Source organism: Fulvia fulva, chromosome 2 (assembly GCF_020509005.1).
Source record: "Fulvia fulva chromosome 2, complete sequence".
In the NCBI taxonomy this organism is placed as follows: domain Eukaryota; kingdom Fungi; phylum Ascomycota; class Dothideomycetes; order Mycosphaerellales; family Mycosphaerellaceae; genus Fulvia; species Fulvia fulva.
Window position 1 is genome coordinate 5835811 of NC_063013.1, and position 25875 is coordinate 5861685.

At 51.4% G+C, this 25875-nt stretch overlaps 7 protein-coding genes across 7 annotated transcripts; all 7 read right to left on the minus strand.

Annotated features, from left to right (window-relative positions):
- Window positions 1-187: 187 nt before the first annotated feature.
- On the minus strand, window positions 188-2075 carry CLAFUR5_03564 (Developmental and secondary metabolism regulator veA; the record flags this gene model as incomplete). The annotated part of the gene is made up of 2 exons (XM_047902712.1): window positions 188-1866; window positions 1931-2075. The coding sequence occupies 2 exons, from the start codon at window positions 2073-2075 to the stop codon at window positions 188-190; spliced, it is 1824 nt and encodes a 607-aa protein (XP_047757921.1).
- A 3495-nt stretch (window positions 2076-5570) lies between these two features.
- CLAFUR5_03565 (uncharacterized protein) lies at window positions 5571-9079 on the minus strand (the record flags this gene model as incomplete). The annotated part of the gene is made up of 2 exons (XM_047902713.1): window positions 5571-5687; window positions 5750-9079. The coding sequence occupies 2 exons, from the start codon at window positions 9077-9079 to the stop codon at window positions 5571-5573; spliced, it is 3447 nt and encodes a 1148-aa protein (XP_047757924.1).
- Window positions 9080-10825: 1746 nt separating this feature from the next.
- Window positions 10826-11572, minus strand: CLAFUR5_03566 (Beta-galactosidase; the record flags this gene model as incomplete). The annotated part of the gene is made up of 1 exon (XM_047902714.1): window positions 10826-11572. One exon carries the CDS (start codon window positions 11570-11572, stop codon window positions 10826-10828), a length of 747 nt encoding a protein of 248 aa, XP_047757754.1.
- A 45-nt stretch (window positions 11573-11617) lies between these two features.
- On the minus strand, window positions 11618-12154 carry CLAFUR5_03567 (Beta-galactosidase-1-like protein; the record flags this gene model as incomplete). Its single annotated transcript, XM_047902715.1, has 2 exons — window positions 11618-12047; window positions 12105-12154. The coding sequence occupies 2 exons, from the start codon at window positions 12152-12154 to the stop codon at window positions 11618-11620; spliced, it is 480 nt and encodes a 159-aa protein (XP_047757933.1).
- Window positions 12155-12348: 194 nt separating this feature from the next.
- CLAFUR5_03568 (Beta-galactosidase) lies at window positions 12349-12696 on the minus strand (the record flags this gene model as incomplete). Its single annotated transcript, XM_047902716.1, has 1 exon — window positions 12349-12696. The coding sequence occupies one exon, from the start codon at window positions 12694-12696 to the stop codon at window positions 12349-12351; it is 348 nt and encodes a 115-aa protein (XP_047757756.1).
- A 313-nt stretch (window positions 12697-13009) lies between these two features.
- On the minus strand, window positions 13010-13935 carry CLAFUR5_03569 (Dihydroanticapsin 7-dehydrogenase; the record flags this gene model as incomplete). Its single annotated transcript, XM_047902717.1, has 3 exons — window positions 13010-13296; window positions 13353-13587; window positions 13642-13935. The coding sequence occupies 3 exons, from the start codon at window positions 13933-13935 to the stop codon at window positions 13010-13012; spliced, it is 816 nt and encodes a 271-aa protein (XP_047757757.1).
- Window positions 13936-14849: 914 nt separating this feature from the next.
- On the minus strand, window positions 14850-16364 carry CLAFUR5_03570 (Tyrosinase P; the record flags this gene model as incomplete). The annotated part of the gene is made up of 4 exons (XM_047902718.1): window positions 14850-15054; window positions 15107-15467; window positions 15620-15758; window positions 15885-16364. 4 exons carry the CDS (start codon window positions 16362-16364, stop codon window positions 14850-14852), a joined length of 1185 nt encoding a protein of 394 aa, XP_047758521.1.
- Between the last annotated feature and the right edge of the window lie 9511 nt (window positions 16365-25875).

Here is a 25875-nt window from a genome sequence, read left to right on the forward strand (position 1 = left end):
GCGAACTGAAGCTGCGTGCTGATTGTAAGATGTCCAATGGAACGTGGTCGCCATTCGATAAAGGATGGCCCGACGAGGAATCTGCGCTGTCGCTCCAATCCCCATCTTCGATAATCCCCTTGTGAATGTCATCACAGCGGGCAATCGATTCCTCTGTGCCATTCCCTGGTGTGAACGATGGTGCTTTCTACGCATGACCAGGCAAAGCACGCTGAATCTGTCGGCCATCCGCTCTACGGTAATGCATGCCCAAAGTCGTTGGATCCAGCTCGGCGCCCGCGTTGTCATCATCGTCAGCTGCAGGCATGGAAGTGTTGGTCGTAAGATTGTCTCCTTGACCATAGCTTGGGCGCTGTCCTTGGCGCAGTGGTCCATTTTGATGCCTGTTACTGAACACGTCACCGTAGCTGCGCTTGTGCGTATCAATAGGGGGTTGACCACCACTAAAGTAGGCGTTTGTCGGTGCTGCGCTGGTTGGCGACGAGGCTTCGAGCTTGTTGCTGGCCATAGCTGCAGTGTTGAGTGGGGGTAGATCAAAAGAACCCTTAGGTGCTGGAGTATTACCCCTGTGGAGTGGCTCTACTGGAGCCGGTCGTGAGTTGAAGAGATCCATCGACGGGAACGAGGAGTGTTGTGTCGTCTGCGGTGGTGGAGGTGGCGGCGGTTGCTGATACTGTTGCGCCGGCGGCATTTGTGCCGCATACTGTGGTTGCATCGCTTGAGGATAACCTGTAGGATGAGGCGGTGGTGGAATCTGCTGCGAGTTCCTGCGGTACCCATCCTGTGCAGAATAGTCGACGCTTGGGCGGTGTGGCTGAGCTCCAGACTCGTAAGTATGTGATGGCATATTGTACTGCTGCGCTTGGGTTGCTTGCGGCGGCGTGGGCGCAGGAGGATAGCTGTAATAGCCCTGCGGCGGTTGAGGTTGTTGTGCGGTCGTGACCGGCGGTGGTGCTGGGTAAGACTGTGGCGGAGGTGGCTGCATTGGAGGTGGTTGCTGCATGAACTGATTGGGTGGGTACTGTTGTCCTGAGGATGGTCCATATGCAGCTGTCTGAGTGTATCCATTTTGGGGTGTATGCGGTGCTGTGCCGTAGTGAGGTTGTTGGTGGTAGGCCTGTCCTATCTCCTGCATGGACGGTCGACGCGAGATGGACCCAAGTGATTGGTGACTAGCGTTACTGGCAGACCGTGGTCGGGAATTTGGCTCGATGTATCCGTGTGGTGTTTGCATGGCCGGGTACATGTTTGGATCCGGAGTCGCCGAGGCTCTTGCACGTGCGACAGCAGTCTCTTCTTCATACTCATCCCAGTCCTTTCCACCAGATTTCGGTTCTCGTCTCCTCATCCGAACATCCCGCCTGATGCGAACGCGGCAACCTTGCTCGGCCACCATCCGGCTGAGGGAGGTGCTCTCCGTGAGACCCGGGAACTTCTTTGCGCTGTAGACATGGAAGGGCTTGGACTTGACTTCAAGACGATGGGTGACATGGGCATCACCACCGGCGTTGGCACCGCCTTCGTCCAGTTTGTCCTCATCCTTGGCATTCTTGAGCTCATCGTACAGACTGAAGCTAAGCCTGTATTTACCCTCGTGGCGGACAGATAGATCTGGAAAGATGAAGTAGCCGGCGGGATTTGGGCGGTCCAGGTACACCATTCCGGCGACGGGAGTTCCAGTGAGCACGGGATGCGTGCTGTTTCTATCCTGCCCACGGGCATGAGCCATCGGACGCGCTTGCTCCAGGGTTGCGAAGAGGAAGTAATTAGCGTGCATGGTATAAGTAATGTCATCCCGTTTCTCGCCCTCGAAGATCTTGAGCTCGACGATGGGTGGCGGGTCCACTGGCCTGCGGTCGGCCGAAGCTAATGACATGTCAGCGCGATGGCGACGGCGATGGGTATAGTAGGGACAACAACTACAACATACATTTTGCGCCTTGGCCACATGCTCTGGCTCTCATGGGCTGCTGCAGGACCTGCATCTCGTAGGTGAGGGTACGGCCATCGTTGGTCGTTCTCGTGGCCGAGCTCTTGGTCTCGTTGTCGACGGGGAGCAGAGTGTCGTGGTTCATGATGAAACTGGCTACCAGCAGTGCGGTCAGTAAAGATTGTGTGGGAGGAAGAAGAGTCCAGGTGAGAGCTCTGAGGGATCTCCCAGTCCGATGTGTTGGTGAAGAGCAGCAGCGGCGGGTTACCACGCTCCCGGAACATTGGGCCAGGTAGCGCGCGTGAAGCAAGGGAGACTTACAAGACGGCAGCAAGAAATTGCCGCGCGGTGAAGAAATGGATCAGAAGGGTGCTCGCTCAGCAGCAGCGTCAGGTGTTTGCGGGCGGCGTGCAGCAACGTGCAGCGCAGCGAGATGCAGTCGGAGGAGGAGGAGGGTGACACCTTGCGCGTCCTCGGTCCAGATGGCGATGGTGGTCTGCGGGCGGAGCAGCTTTGAAGGAGCGCGGGTGGGCGGGCGAAGCGAAGCGACTTCCCAAAGGCCAGGTCCGGGTGCTTCGGGGGGGGCAGGTAGTGCTTGACGAAGGTACTAAGGAAAGCTCGAGCGGGACCACATCGAGTGTTAACATGAACAAGCGCTCCGACCACAGGCTGCAACGAAGAAAGACGCTGACCAGCTCACAGCTCTGGCGCTGGGAGAGAGCTGGGCGGGCAGCGCAAGATGAGGAGTTCGCGAGAGGGACGGCAGCGACTTTGGGCGGGTGGACGCTCAGACCAGCTCTCCGTCTCGGGAACTACCCTCCATTGACGCTAGCTAGGCGGCAGAAGGTGGAGACGGCCATCCCTGCAAGTTGCAACGTACCAAGGATCTGCTCCTCGCGCGATGCCTTGTTCAGCAGCTCTGCGCGCATCACCACGATCAACGAGATTATTGCGGGCAAGAGCGGCAGCCATCTCTCGCCAGCATCACCTGTTGTCATCTGCTGGCTGGAAGAGACCTCGACTGTCACTGTGCTGCTGCCATGGATACGATGTCAATAAGCGCAACCTTGCGTGACCCGTCCTGCTGGATCTCGCCGAGTCATACATTTCTCGCAGTCGCTGCTGAAACACCATGGCAGACGGTCGGGTATCGTCACCCGCGCACAATCCGCTATCTGACGGTCTGGGACGTGCCGCACGGACTGTTCAGTGTGGTTGGTCGTGGGCGCGCCTCTGCCCAAAGCTCCCTCGCAGGCTCGCAGCTCACAGTTCACAGCATCGTCACTTGCTCAGCTCATCACAGCCACCGCGAGCTCTGTTGGCTCCGCTTGGGTCTCATTTCACCCAAACCTCTTCCCCTCCCACCTGCTCGGGACCGACGACTGGCAGCCGCGTGAACGCCTCGCCGTATCTCTGAGTTGCTGCGGTACCAAGAGCCCGACCAGCAGTGCACAGATTAATAACATTGAGATCGAAGATGGCACCAGCCTGCCGGAAGCTGCACACTCTTTGTGCTTGATTCTGGCTGCCAGTCGGACATTTTGCAGGTAGCATACAAGCAAGTGTACATGAGGACGGTGGATCGCCATGCTCCGTACCATTGCGTCCATCTCCCGTCGCGCCTTGCCCTGCACTCCTTTGTGCTTGATCCTTGCCATTCTGAGCAGATTGCTGCAGGCTTGACCCTGATGTCCCGACCTTCACAGCAATAATATACTCTGCTGTGCTGACCAGCAGCGACGTAGTTCATTTTAAGGCACGCGACAGAGCACTGGCAAATACTGTTACGCACGTACGCATTCGCTATTTCGCTTGTAGATTGGCCACATCCGGCAATTCTGAGAGTCCTTGGGCATTAAGGTCTGACATGGCCGTAAGAACTTCAAGATTCTTAAGGGCTAATCTTTGTGCTCGAGGACAACGAATTTTATTAGGCCCCCCAACCCCCCAAGGGGGGCTCAAAAAGCATAGGGTACGAGGTCTTGCAATTCAATCTACATCCCTCAAATCTAATCTCATTTTGAGTGCGCCATTATTGAGGAAATTGTTTGTGAAGTTGGTCACTTCAGCTAGATTCAAGCAAGAGCCGTACCAGCGAGAAAGCAAACCCGTACGAGCGAAATAGTATTTGCCCAGAGCACTCACCGTCGAGCTCGAGAGCGTAGAGACCAACGGCTGCTCATCTCAGCCTCGTGCTGATTGAGAAGTCAATCTCGAAATCGTGCACGCCTCCAGTTACAGCTTGGTACTGTGTCGCCGAGAGGCGTTCGTCGCGTGCGACTCAGCATGCAACTGGTTGGAAGCTTGACAAACCGCTCGCCTCCGTTGACTGATATGCCTTGGTCTTGGACCTGTCAAAAGGTGGATCGCTGCATGAAATACTGCAATGATCCACCGCTGGCGGCCAGCACAACACTCCGCCTTCCGTTTCCACATCGCCAGCAAAGCGCCGCGAAAAGCGCACAAACACTTCTCTGCCATCCAAATCCGACCCCCGGTGACTATCGTCTTCACCTGCCTTCGGGGCGCCATGAGTTTCACAGCCGGCTCGGTAAGAACGACGAGGTCAGGCAAGCCTCCGAACCGAGAACATCAACCCTGTCAGATCCGTACCAACACACCGGTGCATCCGACTTACGTCCATCTGCCTCCAAAGAGTTCCCTGAGGACCGAGATAAACGCAGAACAAGGATGCAGTGTTTCTCTTCGTGTTACACGACAGGCGGTATGAAGCTCTTTTCGACGCCACTGTGTACGCTCCTCGCCCGGAAAGGCCATCAAAGCGTTCTCGGTCGAAACAACTCAACAACGAACCAACGATTTCTCTGCATGATCACGAGATGTGGCTTCAAGGCCTGTCGCAGGGAAGAACAACAACGAGAATGCTCTCGACGCCATAAATGCTACATTGCCTCCTTCACCTGTATGCAGTAGTAAGCCGAAGCCAGCCTGCACATGAGCGCTTTGGATGACGCAGCTTCTGAAGGAGACCGAGTCAATTCTGCTCCTTCACTTTGATGATGAAGCTGCCGAATCACAACGTTTGTGATGTGCTGGCATGCACGACTCGAGGGAGCCGACTTTGGAGGCCCATGACATATCGCGCGTGGCCTTGGTCCTACATGCACACCCCGCCCACTGTCACTCAAGGGACGAAGTCCGAGAACGACATTGCCTCGCAGGTGAAGCATGAAACTTGATCTTCACAAACGCTTAGGAAGATGAGATGCTGGAGACATGTTTTCGTTTCGTTCGTTCGTGGGTAAGCTAATATAACATGGCAGGAAGCGGGAGAGAGAGCGAAATCGCAACACAGTAGTCCTCACCCATCCGATCCAGTAGGTGTCGCTGCTCGAACTTTTGGCAACAAGCTACCGCCTCACTGCCGCCGTCGTAAGAGCAACATGTGCTTCGCATATCTCACCCTCCTTTGCACAAAGTCGAAGCAGGTCCCGGAGAATGTGCCCAGACGACCTTCATTACCGCCCTGGAATGCGGAATATACCCACCCAAGCCAAAGGCACGAAACACCCGCTTTTGACGCCGTTTGACGCCGTGTGTCCCACATCCGCACGATGAAAAATTTCATCTTAACAATGTCATGACTGGTACATGTCCGTTCGTCTCGTTCGTCCCGTGTTTAAGCAGTCATCTCCAGGGCTGGGCGACTGGTCTCGAGAGTGTTAATTTTCTGCTGCGAGACATGTTGCATTCCCGCTCGTAGCACAATCGACGAGGTTATGGCGAAGAGTGGCATCTGTTGGTAAAGTCAGTCTTGTACAGGCTACAAGGTTGTGATCCGTGGTGCTCGCAACTTACCCAGAGCCACAAAGGCGGATCTTCAGATTCGGTCTTGTTCGGCGCGCTTAAGGCAACGCCGCTCAGCTGGTCGGACATCGCGGCAAGCTTCTCATCAGCCACTACGACTGCATGCTCGGGCTCTGTTTCCACACATTCTGGCCAAAGAGACTGCTCTTGCGATGGGGTGATCATCGGTACCGGCGCCGACTCCTCGGTGGAGGCTGACGGTCTGACCGAGACATGGCTTGCTGTCTGCTGTGCTGCAAGAGACGGAATTCCCGATGCCTTCGCGAGATCCAAAGAGCCGAAGACTCGCGATCCAGTCGGACGGACTTGTGACTGGACACGCGATGTACGCAACGGAGCACTCTCGCAAGAGCTACATTTAGGTGTGGCCAGCGAAACGCGCCACGTCAATGTTTCTGCGCGTCTAGAATGCTGCCGAGAAGCTGCCCTATTATCACTCGAACCACGGTCTTGAGTTTGCCTGGTATCATTGATCGCGATCCCTCGATGATGAGCTGAGTAGCCCTGCTGGAAACCAGTGTCGGCGCGGCCCACCCTCTGCTGCATATAGGTAGCGGCATTCTGCTGAGCAAACGTCTGCCACGCCTCAGACTGACCGTATTGCTGCTCCGAGAGTTGCTTCAGGGCCATGACCATGACATCTTCGTTGCTCTGCGTGTACTTGTACACTGGCTTATTGAACTGCTCAGGATAGCGAGGCTGACCATTCGGTGCCACCACAGTGACGAAGACGGATCCCTGACGATTCGGAGGCGCCATAGCGCTTAAGCCTGTGGGCGACAGGAACGAAGTCTGAGCAATTTGATCACCAAAAGCGACCTGCATGCCTGGAACGAATCCTTCTCCGAGGATAGCGACTTCGTTGCCACCAGCTACCGGTCCTTCACTAGGTATGGTCCTTGACACTTGTGGGAGTGGTGCTGGGCTTCCTTGATCTGGTCGAGCTTGGCCAACAAATATAGTCTGGGGACGAGGGTTTATGCTGTTTGTGGGGGTTTGAATGGGCTGTTGTCGAGCGTATGCTGCCATGTTGCCTCGGGAGTTCATGACAGGAGAGTTCGATCTGCTAGGCACGGCAGAGGATGGATGGGAGAAGTACGCCTGGTTTGCGGGTATCTGAGACAAATCTACCTCAGGTTGACTGAAGTTGAACGGACCACTCTCGTTGGGCGTCGGTGGTCCGCTGTTGTAATACTGTGCTGGCCCGTTGTTATTCGGTATCGTCATGTAGGATTGATTCATCTGGTTCGGGAAGCCTCCATTTGATGGCGAGAACTGCGAGCCCATCGATATCGCGGAAGGCATATTCGAAGATGGTGGCTGACTCGTGTCAACTCTGGGGGTCATCGTCAATCCGCTTGGCACTTTACGATGGAAGGTCGATGACTTCCTCTTCTTGTTCGGGCCTGCTTGACCCGCGCTCGTGGGAGATCCAGGTCTTGAAAGACTTGTCGGAGTCATCGTTGCTGACGTGGTCTGCGAATTGTAACCCGAACCAGGAAGCTGGTGTACGTGGCTGTGTGGATTATAGCCTGCGGGATAGGCAAGTGCTTGCAGATTGCCTGCTGACCTGGAGGCCGTGAATTGCGGAACGTGCTGTGTCATATCAACCATGGAATGGGACATCGGCAGCCCGTTTGGTAAGAACGCCGCGTTTTGGTAGAATCCTTCGCCTGGCACGGCGGTGGAGAAGCTCTGTGGATGCGTCTTGTGATCGTCTGTGATGAGGATGGAGTCGGACATCTGCTGTGCAACGACATGTCCCTGCTGATCCTTCAGGGTGAAGATGACCTGAAAGCCCTCCTTTTCGCTCTGATGCCTGCAGTAACACGCGATTCGCATTGCTGCAGTCACTTGAAGCGATCCTTCCGGCGGGATATACTGTTCGCTGTCCATCCCGTCTCGCAGCGGCTGCTGTGCTCCCTCGTATGGCTTGAATGGCAGGTATTCGTTCGAGTTGAACACCACGACTCGTTCCGTCTCATATCGCTCCCAATGCTGTTGTTCCTCTTCTCTTTTCGTCTTCTTCCTGCCAGCTCGCTTCCTCTCGCGTTGTATACAGTTACTGCATATCCTAACTTCTCCACCATTTGCAGGCTTGTCAGCCTCTTCCACGTTCTTAGGGTCATTCTTTTCCTCGTCGCTCGATTCTCTTGCTAGCTCTGCTCGTCTCTGAATCTCTTCGTTCGATGCTGACGCCGCCATTTGCAAAGCTTTCTGCCTGACTTCTGCGTTGTGCATGGCACTACTGCACACAAGCATAGTGTGTAACTCCAGGACTTTCGATCCATCGTATTCCTCCTTGGCCAGGAGCTTTGATTTGGCTATAGTATGCAATGGCAGATGCAGATTCTCGACGCCGGGAGGAGGTTTCTCGAGCGTCATGACTACATTGATCTGTGTTTCGACTCTAGATTTGGTTGAGATTGGTGCAATATGTAACGGAGATCTGCCCGGACGCGCTCCTGTACCGCGAGCTGGGGCTGCTGGAGTACCATTAGCACCTGGTGACGGGGTGAAAGCGATGGCGCCAGGTGAAGCCAGGCTACTGTTGAAGTCGCCCGGCCAATTGGGATTCTGTGCAAGTGAAGGGTTCCAGTTGGGGTGATTGGCGAGGCCCTGGCTGTCCGACGATGGCGTAGAGAAGATGGCATTAGGTGACGCCTGGCTAAACATCATGGTGTTCGTGGCTGGCGACTGGTCGCGTGAGCCTCCTATGGTGAACATGCCTGGGTTGATCGTCTCAACGGGGGAGTTCTCGAACTGCGCAGCGACATTCGCCCGCGGCATATTGACGTGCGCGTCCAGTGACATGGTGTCGTAGTCGGTTCGCTGGACCGGGCTCGACGCCGCGCTGTTGAACATGCTGCCGTCTCCATGACCGAGGCTGAGCTGATTCATGGGCTGAAATGGAGGATCGAAGCTTCGGACCTGCGAGATGTCGGGCAGCTGCATCTTCATGTCCTCCTGCTTGATCTGAGCATCCCTGTTGCCGATTTCGGTCACCGGATCTGAGATGGGACTCTCGCTCTCTGTCTTCCTCTTGCGCCTGCTCGATGTATCCGACGATGAGTCTTGGCTCGAGTTCTCTGAATGCGCGTGCGCGTGCGCGCCGGCTGCGGTGTCGGGTGCTGCTTTGGAGCTCAGCGGCATGGGCGAGTTCGCTGCGTATGCGTCCATGTTGGTGAACTGATCGAAGGCACTTTGGTTCGTGTAGGGCGAGTCGGAGAACTGGAGATCGTCCAGCTGTGCGCCGGCGCCATTGGAGAAGGAGATGGAGTCCCAATCGATGCTGTCGGTCATGGTGGTGTTGCGGTCCATACTGAGCTCCTGCAGTAGCTATCCCCGGCGCGGTATAGCACGCCCAGGGAGCCCGTGTGGGGAGAGTGATGCGTGGCCCTGCTGGTCGTGTACGCGTGATGAGTGATGTGCCGTCGCCTTTGGCAGGGCGGAAGAAAGCGTCAAGCCACAGCAACGCTCACCAGGCTTCTAACGGCGGCATAGCATAGCGAGTGTAAGTGGAGAAGCACGAGCGATGGCGGCCGGGGCTCGGTGGAGTGTGAAGCTGAGCATGTACACGCGCGAGGGCGGTGGTAAGAGGTAGTATACACGGGAGTGGTCGAGGACAAGGTAGCGTGCTCGTAGTCCAGCCGTGCCAGCCAACTTGCTGACGGCCTACTAGTTCTAGTGGGGTAGTACTTCGTGACCTGGATGCGAAGCTTGCCTCCCTGTAGGCCTCCATACAGCAAGTGTCATCAGATACTCGAGCAGGAGAGCAAAGCATCTCGCCGCTGGGTCTGGGTCTGGGTCTGCTGTGGAGTGGACTACATAGTCTATCCAGGTGATCCGTATCCCGCATTGGGGTCCCTCGGTCTGTGCAACGATGCGACTAGCTAGAAGCACATCTCCGGCGAACGACACAGTCACATCGTCCTCAGGCTGCCACAGCCACATGGACTCGCACGAGCCCATTCACTCGGCGCCGTTCACGCTTGTCAGCCATATGCTGCCGCCACAGCTGCAGCACGACGGCAGCGACCCGAAGCCAAGGCGGGCAGCATAGGCGCAGCAGGACTCGAGACAGAGGGTCTGCAGCACCCCTGTAGCCTGTAGCCTACGCACTCATCCACGCGCCATCTCCCGTCGAAGCCGGTGCCGCACAGTCAAGGATCTGGAGAGAATCCAGGAAACAGCCACTCAGCAGTTGCCTCTGTCCAGTAGTCAGCCTCTGCAAAGCAAAACGTCTCCGCAAGATCATCTGAGCATTCGGCATCTCGACTGCTCTCAGACTCTCAGTGGGTTAGTGTCGGCCCGTCTGTGCCGTCTTGACCGCAGCAGGGATGGAGTGCTCGCACGTTCACCAAATGCTTCTGACAAAAAAGGTGGCCCCTGCGCTTCCAATGGCGACAGTGATGAGAGCCTGCTGTGTGATGTTACGTGACACTACTGGAAGAGCCTTCCTTGCACAGCTCGCCAAGACAATGCGATATCACCAACGCAGCAAGTATCGACACAGCCATGATCTCGAATAGGAATTCTGCGACGTTGCAAGCATTACGCCTGGCAGTAGCGAGAGTGCGAGACTGGCCGACAAAGGTCCGGAGGATGCCACATCTTGATACACTAAGACTGTAGGGTGCCATACCCAGGGGACATGTCACGTCTCAGTAGACAACTACTATCGTCGCAAGAAGCTAAGCTATGGGGCTACTATCAAGAAGACATGCGTTTAGTGGCCTATCAAGACGACTGCGATCGATCAGAATGGCGCTGCCGATTCTCTTTAGACGTCTATGATGGCCTAGTGGAAACACAAATCAACGTCGAGGAAAGGCAGCGCCTACACTTGTGGGATAGGCGATGCAAAGAATTCAGATATCAGACTACTCGTGTTGCTGCTCTTGGGACACCCTGTCAGACACACTTCAAGCAGTCAGGATCTGGCTTGTTGAACCACTGCCTCTCCGCAAGACCAACTGCAGTCATAGTGCCATTTACCTGATCAGGCTCCAACTCCAGGACAATCACCTCGTTCGCTTCGCCAGGCTTGACCAATGTACCTGGGAGCTACAGCGACTGTTGTGGGCCCACGAGCCAGTATCGACCAAGATTGGAGCCATTGACGAAAACCTGACCCCTGACGCCGGCTGGTATCGACAAGAAAGGATCAAGAGCTGCTGGATCCGTGCAGTTCATGCCACTTGGTACTTTGAAAGTCCCATGATAGAATTGCGGCAACTGCCCTTTTGCATCCGATGCATTGTTGGAGTACGATGGCGCCTGTGTGGTGGACGGAAGCTCCGTCAAAGGAATTGTGTAATGGTTCCAGCGGGTCATCGTTTTGCTGCCAACAGTCACATTCCCAACAATACCCTTGTGCGGTTGTCTGAGGTAATCGGCGTATTTGTTGCCAGTAGAATAATAGTCCACCCGGCCCAAGCTCTCTATCAGCATACGGAGAGTATCCCCAGGCTTGAGGTCTACGCTGACGTTGTTGGGATGCTGATACTGACTGTCGATGATACCCACTCGAACATTGTTGACATACACCAGGACACGATCTCGAGGACGATCACCGGGGTGCAGGATGCCAGAAGAAGCCTCTGTTGCGGTGTGCTCGCACAAGATGAAACCGTACGATTGTCCAAGCGCCTCCATCGGCACTGGGTAGTCCTTTGTCACTTTCGCGGGCAGAGAGTCGGCCAGAGACACCAGTGGCTCAAGTCTGATCTCAGGAACAGCCATCATTGGCACATTTGCTGGGGGCGCCGGTATACTTCCTTTCGGTACGTACTTTGCGATCGTATCTCGCATCGTCTGGTACAGTTCGGTTGTCCTGCCACTCTCATCGATAGACGCCTAGCAATCGTAGCTGGTGGTGAAGACCGTTGTCCGATTCTGCCACAACGCACCATTACTGAATCCGAAATTTGTACCTCCATGAACCATGTAGAAGCTGATGGATGCCGTCTCATTGCCGAGCACATAGTCAATACCCTTGACGAATTGCGTTACTGCTTGCGGGTCACGCTGCGTGCTATTGTGCGAGTTGTAGGAACCCCATTGATCAGGAGCATAAGTGTAGTACTCTCCATCGAGCAATGATCCGAGTTCGCTTGGGTCGGTGATGTACAGACCTCGAGCCTTGAAACCGGATGATGGATCACCGTCAATCTCAGCGAGAACACCAGGGATTGAGCCGCCATCCAGTCTAAATTCAACTCCACCATCGTTGGTATACAGGGGAACGTCGAAGAGAGACTTGAGAATGTCGCGAAGAGCCGCGATACTGGGGATCTAAGGTCAGCACTCAGACACTTGGAGATATCCTCAAGGGACTACTCACTACTGATGGTTAGAGCCGAAGCTTCCATACTCGTTCTCAACCTGAACCATCAAGATGTTCCCACCCTTGCTAACCTGCAGATCACTCAACTGCTCAGCGAGCTTGGTAAGATAAATCTTCGAAGCGTTGAGATATGGCTCATTATAATCTCTGACCACCAGTCCAGGCACCTGGCTGAGCCACGGTGGAAAGCCTCCAAAGTCATGCTTGCCACAGATGTATGGCCCTGGTCGAAGCACGACATTCAACCCTTCCTCTTGGCAGTCTTGACGTAAGTCGCGATATCATTTTCTGGCTGGTCGAAAGTCCACTCTCCAGGCGATGGTTCGAGGTGGTCCCAGAAAACATACGGAAAGATGGTGTTCAAACCCATGGCTTTGGCCTTCCTCAGTCGATCACGCCAGTATTGTGGAGGTATACGCTGGGGGTCCATCTGTCCGCCGATGATCTGGTATGGCTTGCCATGGAGGAGGATGGTGGTAGCGTTGTATGTGAAGGCTGGTGAGGCATCATCTCGAGCTGGAAGAATCGATGCAGCGGCGAATGCCCTTGTCAACGGCGTTGCTGCTATCAAAGATGTGGAGAAGTACATCCTGCCAATGCGCTGTCCACGAAGCTTCACGGCGAGATCTTGGCTTGCTTATACATATCTGCACGTCAGTGTGTTCGTCATGGTAGTATGCACTTGGCCTGATCTGCCAACAATAGGCACTGCAGCATAACAAGGTATCATGGTGTGCGCGTAGAGTGTAATAAAAGCGTTGCAAGTTGCAACACAGGGAGGCATTTGCCGGCGGGGTGTTGCTTTCGTGAAAGTGGAGCCACGACGAGCGAGGGTCATGATGCTGGAGATCGACATGGAAATCTGCCTAATGTCAACGAGCTCTTCGTCTTCTCCAAATAGCTTATCGCGCAAGATAACCACCATCTATAGGCAGATTGACTCCGGTCATCCATTGTGCATCATCGCTGGCCAGAAAAACATATGCCTTGGCAATATCTTCAGGATTGCCTACGCGGCCCCAAGGATGCATTTCCTCCAACTGGCTCGTGATGTCTTTGTCTGCGAAGAGCAGATCCGTCATATGCGTTCGGATATATCCAGGGTTGACCGAATTGACATGTATCCTATGCTGCGCACAATCCAAAGCCGCTGCCTTGGTCAAGTTCGATACTGCTCCCTTTGATGTGCCTGGGCAAAGATTCATCAGCTCAACATGCTCACCATTCATGACGGCTTGTACTCACAGTATGCTGGTGCAGCAGGTGTGCCCACCAGGCCATAGACTGAAGCAGCATTCAAGATCCATCCTCGGTCGCCGTTCGCTAATGGTTCCTGCTGCATCATCTGCTTCGCCGCATACTTGACGCCATAGAACACGCCATCGACGTTCGCGGCCATAGTCTTCTTGTATACCTCCAGGTCGGCATCCCATATTGGATTGGGCACTCTGGTCTCCAAAGCAAATCCTGCGTTGTTAACCTACAAATAGTCAGATTAAGGTGAGCCTCAACTGTCTTTTTTGCGATGTATCACCATAATATCCAAGCGCCCATATTCTTTCACTGCAGCTGCCACAGCCGCTTCCACTGACTTCGGATCTGTCACATCGCAGTGTACGTATGCAGCTGGAAATCCATCTTTTTGTAAACGCTCGTGCGTGGGTTCGTTTGCTTCGTCCGAGGGGGCGTTTTCTCTCCAAGTATCCTCCGTTATGTCTGAGCAGACAATTTTAGCGCCTTCACGTGCATATGCAAAGGCTGTAGCTCTTCCTATTCCAGAAGACGAGCCTGTGATGAGTGCTACACGATCTTGCAAGCGACCTGGCATTGTGTAGCGGGCTACGGTATCGGCTGTGTGTAGGTCGTGAATCGATGTCTATAAGAACCAGGACTGTCCTTGACATGGTCCAAAGATCTGAGCAGCACGGAACAATAAATCTTGAATCTGTTATGGGAATTCTAGCTTACCATCTTACACGACCGAGGTATTACGCCCTATAAAGGTGCCGCGCAAGTGCCCCATTAGCCGCTCTACAAGCCATGGCGGACGACAGAGCTGTAGCGAGTCGTCTCGGAGGGAAAGTGCGATCGAAAGTGGCTCCTTCGTGGTGCGTACGCTCCAACAGTGCCACAACTCCGTCATATTGATCGCATCCCTTCGTCTGACAGTAAACAAAGTTGATACTGCCGATAGGCTTCGACAGAGAGTTCGCGCTAATTTACGCCGTACGACAGCCAAAGCTTGCAGTGCTTTCCAGGCGAGAGGCGTACGGTCTACCGTACAGCTTGGTGGACCCTGAAGTCTAACAGGTAGTACCAAAACCAAGTCCGAGAAGGGCATGCGGTTCGTGTTGACAGAAGGAGCTTCAACACGATTGCTTGGAAGGAGGGGTCGTCGGTGGGGAGCTGTCGAAGTGGGTAACACGGGCACGCTCGTCACTGCGACTCACCACGTGCAATAGACACCTTGGAGACGCGATGTGTCTGCTAGCTGAACACTCAGTATCGTTGTCGTCCGTTCCATGTCGTCACGTGCTGTAAGGTGAGCGACTTCGGACAACTTGTCCATCATTAGCTATTATGTTTTGTGCATAGTCTATCTGCGGGAACCTCATTCATTCCGGTCACCATGCCCCATTCTTCGATCTTGAAAGTTGTTATGTACCAGTTGTGGCGCCGCATGTACAGAGGCGAGTCTTGTCGTCCAGAACGAACGTGAGCAGCTTCTGCTCTACGGATGAATTACTCGTATCGGTAACATAGAGGGCCAGCGAAGGTGTCCATCATTGTTCTGAACACTGGGTTGGCGGAGCGCACGAAGCCGAAAGGAAGCTCATCAGAGAGTTGCATTGCCGGGCAATCTGGCACGCTGCAGCCAAGATTGGCGGTACCTTGGATGATATCCTGGCGACGGTAGATGTCCAGGTTCTGCCAAATGGTCCATACTCTGTGCAAGCGATTAGTACACTCTCTAGCAAACGTGCGAAGGCTGTACTCACCTGTCGACCATTCCGTGGTGGAGGTAGAACAGTGGATCCGCAGGCGAAGAGTGGAAGTCCATCATGGAACCACCAATCTGCCAGTGGCCACCACCATGAACACCAAACTTGTCAGTGTCACTGTTGTAGCCTTGCAGGCGCCATTGGAAATCCTCGAGGTATATGTTCTCGAGGATAACTTCAGTGACGTTCTTCCAAGTATTGTAGTTGTTGGAGAACCACGGGTTGATGTCACGCTCGAGACAACGGGGGTTGTATTGGAAGGATGAGGCGACATTATCTGCGTTTGGCAGATCCAGTGGTCCGAGGTTCACAACCATGTCGCTGAAGGGACCGCTCTCAATACAGCCTCCGCCGAGACCTAGCAAAAACGACCGTTAGCCATACTCGAGAGGCACACAGCGACTGCTTGAACCATAAGGATGGAGCACAGCGCATCGTGCAGCGCATGCGTTAAACATTGCACGGTGATCTCAGGCACTGCTGGCAACCCGGACCGCTTCATTGGCTTACCTGGAGGAAATGTCACGTCCTGTTGTGCAACCCAGGTGTCGGTGCGGCCTGCAACAAATTCGCCATTGCTACCCATGCTGTAAGCATCGCCCGTGAATAGAGGGCTGTCTTGCGGCGCAGCGGAGTCCTCGGCCCAATTCTACACAAACAAAGACGCATTAGCTATACTCGCACTGTACGTGGCAAGGCCTCAGCAAGAAATGCTGAGCAGAGACGAGGCCGCGGACTGTCTTGAAAGACAATGCCCTCTTCGCTCCACACTCACCCAGTATGGCATGATGCCAGTGTATCCACAGAGGGTCTGGAGATCTTCCTCGAGATAATGGACAAAAGCCCTGTGCCATGCGAAGAAATCGGCTGTGTCGTGGATATTCATAGTGTAGTTGATGTGAGTGGCGACATATTCATCCCAGCGAGACTTGACGCCAGGGTAGTCGGCAGCTTGAGCGGCGGTCATGATCTGTGGCTCCATGTTCTGAAGGCATACAACAGCATCCGTGAAGCTCTTGCGTGTTGCTTGTGATAGTGTTCGCCACTCCCTACGGACATCGGCGTTCTCGTACGTGCACTGTGCGTTGACCCGCGAGCCAATGTTGGATCTAATAGATGCATCGGCAATGTCGGAGATGTCTTGGAAAGCTGCACCGCTGGCAATATCGGCGGCGCTGTAGTCGTTGATGCTTGGTGCCTGAGCAGTGGCGAGTGTGGCGGTTGTGACCAGGCCGGCCAGAGTCGCGAAACGCATTGTTAAAAGTGTTGGGTGAAGTTGAGCAGTGCAACGAATGTGTGCAAACGAATGTTTGAAGAACTGCTTTTATGATCGCCACAGGGCAGCTAAGACCTGTAGTAGTGAAGAAGAGGCGTGGTGAACGAAGAGAGTGAAGTTTGTAGACTTGCCAGCGCAAGGACCATTATTGTATATTGCAGGTGGGAATAGAAGCCGCTCAAAGCGGTCCTTCTGCACAATCGATTTGAATGCTCGGCAAGGCGGCAGGCATGTGGTCGGCAGCACAGGGCTATCTGTCGAATGGTGCACGCTGTAGCAAAGGCTTGTCTCCGCTATGCGAACGGTGAATGGATCTCTTCGGGTGATGGTCCACAAGGAGGCGCAACGATGGCGTGGTCGGCACGGAGCTTGGTGGACTCGTTTGCAGCAACAACGTTCCTGCAGCCGGCAAGGACGCCAGACTCGCATGGAAGGACAAGGATCGCGTTGCCAAGCCTTTTCTATGATTGGGAACGATGGCTGTAAGAGGGAACACAGGCGGCCAGCGAAGTGCCTGAGAGGACGAGTTACAACCGAGAGCGTGGATCCGGTATCCATATCCAGCCCATGGCGCATCCCGTATTGGAAGATGCGGTGGATCACGTATGATAGGAGTGTTGCTTGTCTTCATAAGGTCTTGGTGCGCATGCGTCGTGATGGCTGGACGGCGGATCTGTATAGGCGCCCGTGACTTGCATACAGAGAGGCACAGATCAGGCAGGTACGACTCACAGATATCTCCTCTCAGTCTTTCGTCGAGCTGGGTGTAAAGCAGACAGCGGAGCGCGCATTCGTGGCCGACGTTCAGCCATAGCATACGATGCAAGGTGGATATATCATGTCCAATAGTGGACTCCTGACTGCTGCATCACGAAGAGGTCTCCATCTCGTACGGAGGCAGTCTCGCAGCGGCGATAGAAGCGATGGGGTGTGCTCGACCACAGCGACGGTGGCGATAACAATGTTGATGATGTAGTTGCTGTACAGCCTCCTTGCTTGGGCGAAAGAGAGGAAGCAGGAAGTTGGTTTGGTGCGGCTCGGCTTTGACTTTGCGGCAACGTGCCGTCATCATTGCGCCGAAGGCGCGTTTTAACATGGGCGAAGCTGCACCAGAAAGCGACAGCGTTGATTGGGCGAGCGGCAGCGAGACTAATCAACGCTAGCTTTCTAGTGCAGCTCGCCCATTGGCTCAATCTATAGGGTGTGGACACTGCGGCTGTGGCCGAGCTTACGAGGCGACTATAGTAGTTACTATAACTAACTATAACATAGATTAAGCATAATTAATAAACTCTCATATAACTAGAGAGAGACACGATGATAGCGATCGCAGGAAACGACCAGGAGCAGGAGAGTAACGAGTGGAAGGAGGTCTGCAGGAAGGCAGAAACAATGGCAATGGCAGGAGATGGCGAGCACCCAGAAAGAGCACTTAAGGGGATGATTTTGGAGCTCCTTGGAGGGCTAAAGGCACTAAGGAGCCAAACAGGACAGATCATTAACAGGACAGTAGCAGCAGCAGCAAAGAAGAGGACACAGGAAGGCCAGAAACTAAGCCAACCAACCTAGGCAGCAGTTACATCCCAAAACCCTCCCCCCCAGAAAACAGCTATCAAGGTCTACATTTCCGACCAGCAAGAGCAGAAAGAGATTGAGGGCCTGTCAGGCAAGGAGATCATACAGAAGATTGGGATACAAGGCATCATTAGAGCCAGGAAAGAGAAGGGAGGTGTCCTTAAGCTGTTCACAGCACAGGAGCAAGACAGGAAGAGGCTAGAGACACAGAAGGAGTGGACAGTCAAACTAGGCAAGACGGCTAAGGTCTTACACCAACAAAATATGGTTATTGCCTATAGGATGACTACAAAGTTTGACATTAAAGGAGACCTTAAGAGGCTGCAGGACCAGAACCAGGCTGTATGCCCAGGGCTACAGATCACAAAAGCAGCATAGGTCAACAGAAAGACAAAGGACATAAAGAGAGAGTCTTCTCTAGTGCTCTAGATAGGCACTGTAGAACAGGCAAACACCGTGCTTAACAAGGGCATCTTCTGGGAATGTGAAAGAATGGACACAGAAATCTATAGAAGCACCTATAGACTACTGCAATGTTTCAAGTGCCAACAGTATGGTCATATCTCTACTAGATGCCTAAGCCAAAAGGACACTTGTTCCCACTGTGCTAGTAGCCACAAAGTACAGAATTGCACAGCCCCAAAGAGTGAAGCCAGATGTGCATGCTGTGGAAAGAAACACCCTTCCTGGTCCCAAGACTGTACAGCTAGGATTGAGGCAAAGAGGAGGGCAAGAGAAGCCAGGATCAACACCCCTATCAGATTCCAGACAGGGACAATCACCCAAGAACCCCTAAGGACTGTCTACAACCCTCTGAAAAGAGGCAGAACAGAAGAGACCACACAGGCCCAAGGCCACCCTGCCATAGGTAGACCAAAATCAATTGTGGTTGCAGGAAGAGACCCGTCACAAAGCAGGCTTAACCTTACCACAATCCCAAATAGCAGCCAGCAGCAGGAAGCACGAGAAGACCAGCAGGAGACCAGTATAGATGAGTCATGATTGAGACACCCAATCTTACCACTATCCAGTACAATGTCAACAAAAGCCAGCACAAGGTCCAGAGAAGCTTTCTCTAAGCACTGGACCTAAAGAAACACCTAGTCATTGTAGTCTAGGAACCTTGGATCAACAGCAAATCTAACAGACCATCTACTGCTAACGACCCAAGGTATCACACACTCCTAGCCAAACAAGGCACCCCTAGAACATGCATGTACATCAGCAAAGAGATGGCAACAGACAGCTGGGAACAAATCCAATAGGAAGGGGGAGACATCACCTTAGTCAGACTCAACACTAATCAAGGCAGCATCCACATCCACAGTGTATACAACCCACCCCCCAGCTCCAGAAGCAGCACCTAGCTGGGCACACTACAACAGCTGCCAGACATCTTGCAGAGTGACTCCTAACACATCGTGCTGGGAGACTTCAACTTGCACCATCCTATATAGGGATCAGACTTTGCACCTGCCCATCACTTCCTAGCTAACAGACTCCTCTCCACTACCCAAAGCAACAACATGCACCTAGTTACCCCAAAGGGCCTAACTACCTGGTCACAGAGAGCAAGCTCAAGCACCATTGACCTGTGCTTTGCATCACATGACCTGCAGCAGAAGGTCACTAGATGCTGGGTTAACCAGGACTTGGAGTCCTCATCAGATCACCTCCCAATTCAGGTGGAGTTTGAAACACAGACACAGCAGGAAGGAGACCTAGAACCTCAGCTGGCCTGGAAAGCAGCCAACTAGGAACAGATCAGACAAGACCTGGAACAGAAGCTAGCTGGACTAGAGACCAGGAGACTGGAAACAGCCTTAGACATAGACCAAGCAGTGGCAGAACTGGTTAGAACAATACAGGAAACTGCAGCAGCCTACACTAGAGAAAAGAAACAGTCACTGTACTAGAGGCCATTCTGGACAAAGGAATGCTCAGAGAAGGTCAAGGCAGCCAGGCAGGCCAGGAGAGCCCTTACCCAGAGTCACTCCCAGGAAGCATTGGACAGATACAACCAGGCAACCAGAGACAAGAAGGCCCAGATCAAGAGGGACAAGATGCTGGAGTGGAGGTCAACAGTTGGATCCATTACCCAGAATCCTGAGAAGATGTGGAAACTAGCAAAGTGGGCAAGACAACCCACACAGGACAGAAACATGCTGCCCTAGTTTCCAAACATTGGAGACCAGGAAGGAGTAATCCAACACACTCTCCCAGGAAAGGCATAGGCATTAGGGAAACATTTCTTTGGCACACAGGTAGAAGCTGACCTGCAGGATCTGGAGGGCAGTGTGTATCCAACACCACTAGAGCAATCCTGTACAGTGGGAGAGGGAGAGATCAAGAGCATCATTAAGAGACTCTCAGGAAATAAGGCCCTAGGACCAGATAGGATTCCAAACTTGTTCATCAAGACATGCAAGGACCAGATCTCCCCTGCACTGTCAAACATCTTTTTATAGTGCATAGCCTAAGGACACTGCCCTAAACACTTCAAGGAGTCACTGACTATAGTCTTAAGAAAACCACAGAAAGAGGACTACACAAAGCTAAAGGCATATAGACCTATTGCCCTGCTCAACACACTACGCAAACTCCTAGAAAAGATCATAGTAGAAAGGCTGACAAACCTAGCTGAAGAACATAGAATCCTTCCTAAAGAACAGATAGGAGGCAGGAAACAAAGATCAACACTAACAGCTGTGGAACTTATCATAGAGCAGATCAAGACCCTGTAGCACTTTAGGAACAACAAAGCAGCCACACTCCTCTCACTAGACATATCAGGAGCCTTTGACAATGTCTCACACTAGAGGCTGATCCACATCCTGAAACAGAAGGCTATCCCTAACTGGACAGTCCAGTTCATCCAGTCCTTCCTTAGAGGCAGAACCACAAGACTAAGACTAGGCAGATACAAATCTTACAGCATGCCTACAGAGACAGGAATCCTATAGGGATCAACAATGTCTCTAATCCTGTCTCTCCTCTTTATAGCAGACCTGCCAGCAAAGCTAAACTCTAGAAACATATCAGCCTTAGGGTTTGTGGATGACACAAACATCCTAGCCTGGTTAGACAGCATAGAAGAGAACTGCAGAATCTTGCAGAAGAAACACAAGGAATGTAAGGAATGGGCCAGGAAACATGGAGCCAGATTTGCCCTAGAGAAGTATCAACTCATCCACTTCAGTAGAGCCAGAAACAGACACAATATGCAAGCCCCAATCACTATTCAGGGACACACAACAGAACCCTCAAGTGAATTAAGGGTGCTAGGAATATAGCTGGATCCAAAGCTCAGCTGGGGACCACAGGTCAAGAAAGCACAGGCAAGAGCAGACAACAACAGGCAATCAATTGACAGGCTTACAGCCTCCACATAGGGAGCCACATTTGCGAAAGCAAAGGTTATGTACAAGGCCATTGTGAAGCCAGCCATGCTATATGGAGCCCAGATCTGGTCAGCCCAAGACAAGATCCCAAAGAGAATTGCAGATCCCATCAGCAGAGCCCAAGCCTCCTGTCTGAAAAAGGTGCTTAGAGCATACAAGTCAACTCCAACAAGGGTGGTCGAAATGGAGTCTGGCTCCCCACTAGCCAAGCTCTACCTTCAAGGGTTGAGATACCAGTATGCAGGAAAGACGTCTGCATACCTAGCCTAGCTAGTAATCCAGAAGGCAGTCAACAAAATCAGGAGCCAGTGCACAAGAAGGCACAGACAAGCAAGACCTAATCTAGCCCTACAGAAGCAGCAGGACCTGCAGAAGTTCAAAGAACTAACAGAACAGCTGCACCTAGCCCAGCAGGAACAGGACAGAAGGGCTCAAGGGAGAGGATCAGCAGCCAGCCAAGGGAAGAAGCAACAGTCTCTAGCTGAAAGGATGGCAGGACTCCTCTAGAAGACTGAATGGACAAGAACCCCACAGAGGCCAGGAACCCCAAAGGCACTCTAACAGTTTGGTAGCCACAACTACCTACTGTACTCAGACCTGACTAGGTCAGAAGCAAGCATAGCAATACAAATCCGCTCTGAACACATCGGAGTCAGGGCATACCTGCATTAGAGAAAAGTCCTAGGTATCGAAGACAAGAGTTGCCTATGCGGCTACCTGTCCTGGAATGTCGAACATAGACTTCTAGTTTGCAAAGAATGGAGTACAGGGAGAGGTGAATGGAGGGCAAGGGCAAGGAACAGAAACTTCCAAGCCATGATCAGCAATAAGGGAGACCTCTAGAGAATTACAGAGTGGATCATCCACCAAGGATTTTTGGAGCAGTTCTCTCTTACTAGGGAAACAGAGAGATGGATTGAGGAGAGAAAGAAGGAGGAGGAGAGCAGGAAGAGGGGGACAACTCCAGGGTTGCAGACAAGGTAGTCAGAGGCTAACCACCATGACACTAGTGCACCCTAATGGAAGGAAGACTGAGAACTCATGGCAAGGAAGCTATTAGAGAAGGAGAGGAGGTTTTTACCTAGGAACAGGTTTCCTACCTTATGTAGCAACATATATAGACATAAACCCGTATGGGCCGGAGGGCACTATAACGGGTAAATGAATCATCTATCTATCTATATAGATTAAGCCTACCGCGTAGTACTATAGCGACGTATAAGCTTATTAATACTCGAGCGGAGGTCGCTAAGTCTAGCGGAGCGTTACGAATACCTCGCGCTAGCGTATTAGGTAAAGGGGTGTCTAGAGGGTCTCCTCTAGAAGTAAAGAGATAGATCTAGATACTATATTTACTAATACCTCGCGCTAGCGCGGTAGGTAAAAGGGGGTCTAGAGAGTCTCCCCCGGAAGTAAAGAGATAGATTTAGATACTACGAAGAGTCAGGGTTAGTATTAGTATTAGTATTAAGATTACGCCCGAGCTACGATAAGAAATAGATTACGCCCGGAAGAAAGAGATAGATATAGTATAGTAGTAGTTAGTAAAATAGACTACGACCGAGCTAGACGATAGAAAAAGAGGTAATAGAGAGGATAATAACTACGCGAGTACCCTACTAGCGGTATATATAAGGTATTTCTTATACCGCTATTAGCTAGTAATCGAACCGTAGAAACGAGCCTATCTATAGTAGTCGTAGCGATTATAGCGTATTAAATAGGTACGAGTTACGTAGTAGTAGAAGACGGCGGATTATAGGAAAGACGAAGAAGGACCTAATAGGATAGCGTATATCTATATATAGTATCGCTAGTATTAGTATAGATAGATACTAGGTGTCCGGATGTTTACTAGCCTATAGGCTAGTAAACCCTAGTCACGTGATCTAGTTACGTAACACACCTATACCTATATACTTAACCTACGGCCTATATGTTCTTAACACTCCTACTTAGGCTATATAGTCTCCTATAATCCCTTTACGTAAGCTAGAGCTACCTTATAAAGTTTTAGAACTACTAGCTATTAAGGGGCTTTATTAACCTATTAACGTGCTTTACTACTAAGCGGGCTATACTACCGAGCGGGCCACTTTTGCTAAGAGCTATACCACTTCTATAGATATAGCTATATAACTACTATTATAGCGTATATTGTCTTTAAACGAGGCCAAACTGACCTTAGCTATCTAGGCTACGAAACGCGACGTAATAATTACGAATCGACTTACTATAAAGGTATACGACGCGTCTCGAACTACACTAGGGTATCGATTAAATAGACGACCTCCTCGGGGTGACTACGAGCCTAATTCGAAGAAGCTTATAGAGCTAGAAGAGAGGGTGATACTTAAGTATATATACGAGCTAGATCTTAGAGGTTTCCCGCTATTAAAGGCTAGTATACGAGCAATAGCCAATTCATTACTATAAGAGAAGAGTCTTAAGCCTACTAGTCTCAATTAGATAGATAGGTTCATTAGGCGGTATCGTGAGCTAAAGGTTCGTATAATACGTAGATACGATCGTTAGCGAGCCCTAATAGAAGATCTAGACGTTATCGAGAGGTAGTTCTTACTTATACGTAATATAAAGGAGAAGTATAGTATCCTTAACTAGGACACCTATAACTTCGACGAGATAGGGTTTATAATAGGTGTCATTACATCTTAGAGCGTCGTTACGGGTTTAGAAAGGCGTAGTAGAAAGAGGAAGGTCGTTTAATAGGGCAACAAAGAATAGGCAATAGTGATTAAGACTATCTATATAGACGGAATAGCGCTCCTACCCTACGTTATCCTTATAGGCAAACAGCACATTAGTACCTAGTACTAAGACGGTAACTTAGGTCTAGACTAGACAATAGGGCTAATAGAGAACGGCTAGACTAATAATAAGTTTAGTATACGGTAGCTAGAGTATTTCTAGAAGTATACTATAGCTCGTACGACTAGGGTATAGAGACTACTTATTATTGATAGCTACGAGAGCTATAACTCGAAAGCATTCTAGAATCTATATAAGGAATATAAGATCTTAGCCCTATATATACTATCGTACGCCTCGTACTTACTCTAGCTATTAGATATAGGTTGCTATTCGCCTTTAAGGAAGGTAAACGGTACTTAGCTCTCGGGCTTAGTACGCTAGCGCATTACTTATATCGATAAAGTAGAGTTCCTACGCGCCTTCCGGGTAGCCTATAATGCTATATTTAGATAGGAGAATATCCTATCGAGCTTTAGAGGCGCTAGTTTAGTTCTATTCAATCTATAGGTAGTAATAGACAAGCTTAAAATTACGCTACGTAAGCCTTATTTGGCCGTCTTACTATTACTATAGAAAATATTATAGCGCCGTAATTCGTATAGTATCTCGGTAGTATTGCCGTACTATTATCTCGACTAGATACGCGACGGAGACTATTTACTATAACGACTATAATAACTAATAGACTTTTACCCGTCTTCGAGGCTATATCCTACTATTAGGGTAGATAGCTTGAAGTTTTCTTCACCCTATTTCTTTAGCTCTAAACGCCGCGGAGGTGCCTAGCTACATTAGGCAGCTCCTAGGTAATAGTAGCCTAGGCTACGGTACGGACGGCGCCTACGGCTCTATAGGCAAAGCTCCCCTAAGACAACTAGTAGTAACTTATAGAGGATACAAAAAGTATAGAAACTAACGATCAGCTCCTATACCGGTCTCTATAGGTAATGATCACTTAGCTACGTACGGCGCTTATACTATTATATTACCTAGAGTAATAAGAAATAAGGACGACGTCCTAGGCGATTAGTAAGGCCACCCGGAATTAACACCCCTATAGCTAGGTATCGGTCGCGGTATCGGTACTAGGCCCCCGCCTAACGTACGATATAGTCACGATCCGTATTGTAGCAAAGGAAGACTAGGCCGAAGTTACGAAGCTATCGAATAAGGAGCTCGCCTAACGAATTAACTAACTAGGGGTAGTCGTAGTAAACTAACAGTCTAACGACACTCTATAGATATATACTAGCTCTACTACTACTAGGAGGCACCTAGAGGCATAGCTATAGTAGGCATCTAAGGTTGCTATATTAGCGAAGGTCTTAACGAAGCAATTTACGATCCTAGTCTACGATATACCTAAGGAGTTCGACCTAACTAACTAAGGTCACCTACGTGCTCTCTAAGAGGATAACCCGGTCACTCTTAACTCTCTAATCTAGAAGGCGACTTGGCTCTATAGGAAATAGCTAGAAGGTAAGAAGGCCTCGGCGCTAATAGTATAGCTATAAGACGCGAAAGCGGCGGATCTAGCGATAGAACAAGGCCTAATCTAGTAATATAGCCTTAAGATAGTAGAAAAGTACTCCTTACTCTTTCGTGTCCTCTAATGCTTCAAATGCTAACAGTATAGACACTAAACCTATACGTATATAAACAAGTAGGCCTACTCGAACTATATAGGAGACTATATATCTAGGGACTATACATCGGCTACGAGACGGTGCGCGAACTGTCCG